At 31.4% G+C, this 3,934-nt stretch overlaps 1 protein-coding gene across 1 annotated transcript; it reads left to right on the plus strand.

Moving 5' to 3' along the window:
- HELRODRAFT_178014 (hypothetical protein) lies at nucleotides 1–1,297 on the plus strand (the record flags this gene model as incomplete). The annotated part of the gene is made up of 4 exons (XM_009026152.1): nucleotides 1–147; nucleotides 513–749; nucleotides 1,053–1,165; nucleotides 1,267–1,297. 4 exons carry the CDS (start codon nucleotides 1–3, stop codon nucleotides 1,295–1,297), a joined length of 528 nt encoding a protein of 175 aa, XP_009024400.1.
- Nucleotides 1,298–3,934: the final 2,637 nt, after the last annotated feature.

Here is a 3,934-nt window from a genome sequence, read left to right on the forward strand (position 1 = left end):
ATGAAATATTTGATTGCCTGCTCACTCATAGTGGCGTTCTTCGCGGCCAGCTATGCAGAAGTCCCATCTGCCAGCGACGTGAAGAAAATTGTTGACAAGCACAATCTCTTGAGAAAGAAGGAAGGCTCGTCTAAAATGCTTCCCATAGTATGTTAATTAATAAATTTGATCATTTGTAGCATGCTATTACAAGTTTCAAATACTATTTTCACACACATCTAAAAAATTTGATACATTGATCCTGCTAAATAACGATAGGTACTAATAAGTCTGATTGAACTGGGAAATATACTGTAAATCTTTGCGTACAACGCATCAGTATTAATGGAAGCAACATATTTTGAGAACTTAAATAAAACTCAACAAGCAGGTTTTCTTAATTTAATACGTTCTGAGTGCTAAACAATAACATTTCGAAAGTTATTGAACATTGTGGAAAAAAATAAAAAATGGTTTTTGGGTACTAAGCAATAACATTTCAAAACTTATCCAAAATTGTAAAAAAATTCCAGAAATGGAGCAGCAAGTTGGCAAACTACGCTTCGGCATGGGCTCAGAACTGTGCGTTCGAACATGGTCAACCAGCAGAAGCCCAAAATGAAGACGACATTGGGCAAAATCTTTACGCGTCATCAACCTCTAATGTTGATTATGAATCTGCAATCCAAAACTGGTATGATGAAAAACCTGACTACAGCTACGACAGTAATTCTTGTCGTAGCGGTAAAATGTGTGGACACTACACACAGGTAGGCAAATGTGTATAATTTTTATTAGCACATCAGTTGCGGATCTAGAACTTTGCGATGGGGGGATTTTAAAATTGTAATGCTATTGATTTTTTTTGTTTTCCTAATTTGTGTAATTCCCGTATTGATAGAGAAATCATTTTTGATATTCTTAAATTGGTGACCTTTCTTTTAGCTATTTCCAATTTATTTAGCGAGAATCTTCAATATTTTCCTCTCTCACGTTTTGGTGAAAACGGGGAATGCGCCCTGAATCTGCCACAGCCTCGCGTATGTTACTTTTTTTGCAAACAAAACAAATAGGTAGTTTGGGCTACCACCACTGAAGTAGGATGTGCAGTTCAGATGTGTAACAAAGGGATTGAAGGATTGCCGTGGCCAAGAGGACACATAATCGTTTGCAACTATTTGCCCCCGTGAGATGACTTGCGTTTTCAACTAAACGATTTTTTTATTCAATTAAATACCAGCCAATTTTAGTCAAAAGTGTATAATCAAATTTTTTTTAAATTTTCAGAGGGAACTGGGAAGGTGAGAAACCCTACTAGCTGCGTACGATGCTGACAGCCTGCACAACATCCTGCAACAGAAACTTATATTTGATACTAAATTTATCACCGAAAGTTTTTAACTAACTTCAAATTAACTTTAGACAATATTATTTTCATATGCATTAAAATTTTGATTTTAAAAATAAAATCCTAATATTAAACTACAATGCTTTAATTTATCAATGAGGAATTATTAAACCCTTTAAAGATTTGGACCATATGGACATGTGACCAAAATTTTTTCGTGAATAATTAGGCTCGATATATATACCTATATGGCTTGTTCTTGTGAGTTTTTAATATTTCCTAAATGATAACAAATTTAATTTCATTGCGAAAGCGAAAAATCAAACCGAGCGAATAAAACTTAATTAGGGTGTTCGGAAACATCAAACATTAAAATCATAACATGCAAAAATTTAAAATTACCAAAAACGCTTAAATGAAATACAAATGCTATCAAAGTTAAAAATACACGCCAACACAGACTACGTCGCACAACATTTTAAATACTAACTATTATAATCAATCCAATTCAGATGTTAGGAACCGATAAAATGGTAATCTAAAGAAAATTACCATCATGAGTCTTCATAAAACCACAAATTTTGGCTATGATCTGATTTTATACGTGGAATAATATATATAGGAAATTTCTATATGTGTAGAATAAATAATTTATTCACTCACGTTTGTTGTCATTTTTTTCGTTCTTTGCACTTTTTATTAACAAGCAGTCTGGCGAGTTGAGTTTGAGTTTCGTTACATTTTTGAAGCTCTCATTCTATCAGGCTCGATATAATGAAGCTTGGAAACCGAATTTCAAAATTTATTATTCAAATACAACTTCAACTAATTTTAAACATTCAAAACAATCAGTATTTTCTCTAAAGCGTAACATTGTTGAAATTTCAGACCACAAATTAGATTTAACAATAGGATTTTCATTCAAAACCATTTTAATCTCATTTTCGGCAAACGATGTGGTTTCTTTATTTTCTTTATACCATGCCTTATCCAGCTCCAGATCTTCAGTTACTTGCAACTGTTTCTTGTTCAAAACTTTGAGGTACTTTTCAATGAACTTCAAAGCTGATTCAACCAATTGAATTTGCATCAATTTTTTTCATCTGCTCTTCCAGATCTGTCAGCGTTGTTTTAGGCCCAAAAGTTGCCAAAATTTGCTCGCTCAAAGACATCAAATCTTTTTGTTAAATTTCATCAAAGCTTTCAAACAATTTTTTCATCAGATCCTGTTCTTGGAGATTTATTTACACCTCCAAGCTCAGAGCTGCGGCAGAATCAATCACTGTAAGTAGATATTTAAATTATAATTGGATTATAATGCAAAGTCGCTATTACCTTATTATTTTATTATATTTTACTGAAACTTTTAAAGCATGGATATTTTAAAACTTTTAACAATACTAAACAATAGAAGATATAAAAAAGTTAGGGTGATGAATATATTTTCAATTAGACGAATCACAATTTTTTTTTCATCTGCATAATAATAACGAAAGTGAAAATTTATAAGTCACGAATTTTAAAAAATGTTGATGAATTATAAAAGTAAAGTTACGAGGTCTGCTCCACAATGACTTGGTTTTGCCTCTACGACATAGTACTAATAGAATAAAATATTAAAAACTAATAATAGTTTTTCATGGCAATTACACTGATGGTATTTAATAATATTTCAAAATTTATCAAAAGATAAAAATTAATTTCATTGATATTTTTATAATTAACTTGAACCTTGTCTGGACATCGTTCTAGAGAAATTATTTTCGTTCAATCGAAGCAGTTTTACAAGTAAAACTCTAAGTGACACAAAAAATTCGTTCTATAGAGGTTTTCGTTGTGTAGAAGTTTATTATAAGGAAGTCCGACTGTATATTAAACAAAATTTTGCGGGAAAATGGACCTCGGTTAATAGAGCTGCTGTCGGACCAAAAATGCACTCGTACAGAAGATACAAATGTTTTATTTCATTGTTATTTAAATTGTAAAATGGTTTGTGAGATGCATCTGAATAGAAGTAACTAGTAAGTTATTAAATTTTACATTTAAAATGAATTAAATTAATTTAAATGTTACATTATACTCAAACTGAGTAGTTTTCGCATACTGAATGTCAGTTAAATGAAGTGACAAAAATGTTTTGCGAGGTTAATGCAGCAGTATTATACCGTGTAACCAATTTTAATTAAGTTACTAAATGTAGGTAAAACGAAAATCAGCGAATTCAACATTCGTTTAACCCTAATACAGTGATACTCCACTGCAACGACCTTCCCATTTGCGACCGTTTTGCTTCACTCTATAAATGCTTTTTCCACATTTAAGAGCTGTTTTTTATGACATTTTCAAAGTCGTTAATAGGGAATAACACTGTTGCAAAAACAAAACTCCACTTAGGTAAACAACAAATCAAGATGAGCATAAAGCATGCACATATTCGTAACGTAACGCAAACATATTCAACATGATTCTATCGTTTTTTCGACATCAAGGTTTTTAAAGGATGTGTTTCACAAAAAGTTAAATAAATAAGTAATGAAATGTCTGGAAATGTATATCATTCAGCTAAAAAGGTAATTCATTAATAAAAGTTTCATTTAACTTCTATCA

This window comes from Helobdella robusta (genome assembly GCF_000326865.2).
Source record: "Helobdella robusta unplaced genomic scaffold HELROscaffold_45, whole genome shotgun sequence".
NCBI lineage: Eukaryota > Metazoa > Annelida > Clitellata > Rhynchobdellida > Glossiphoniidae > Helobdella > Helobdella robusta.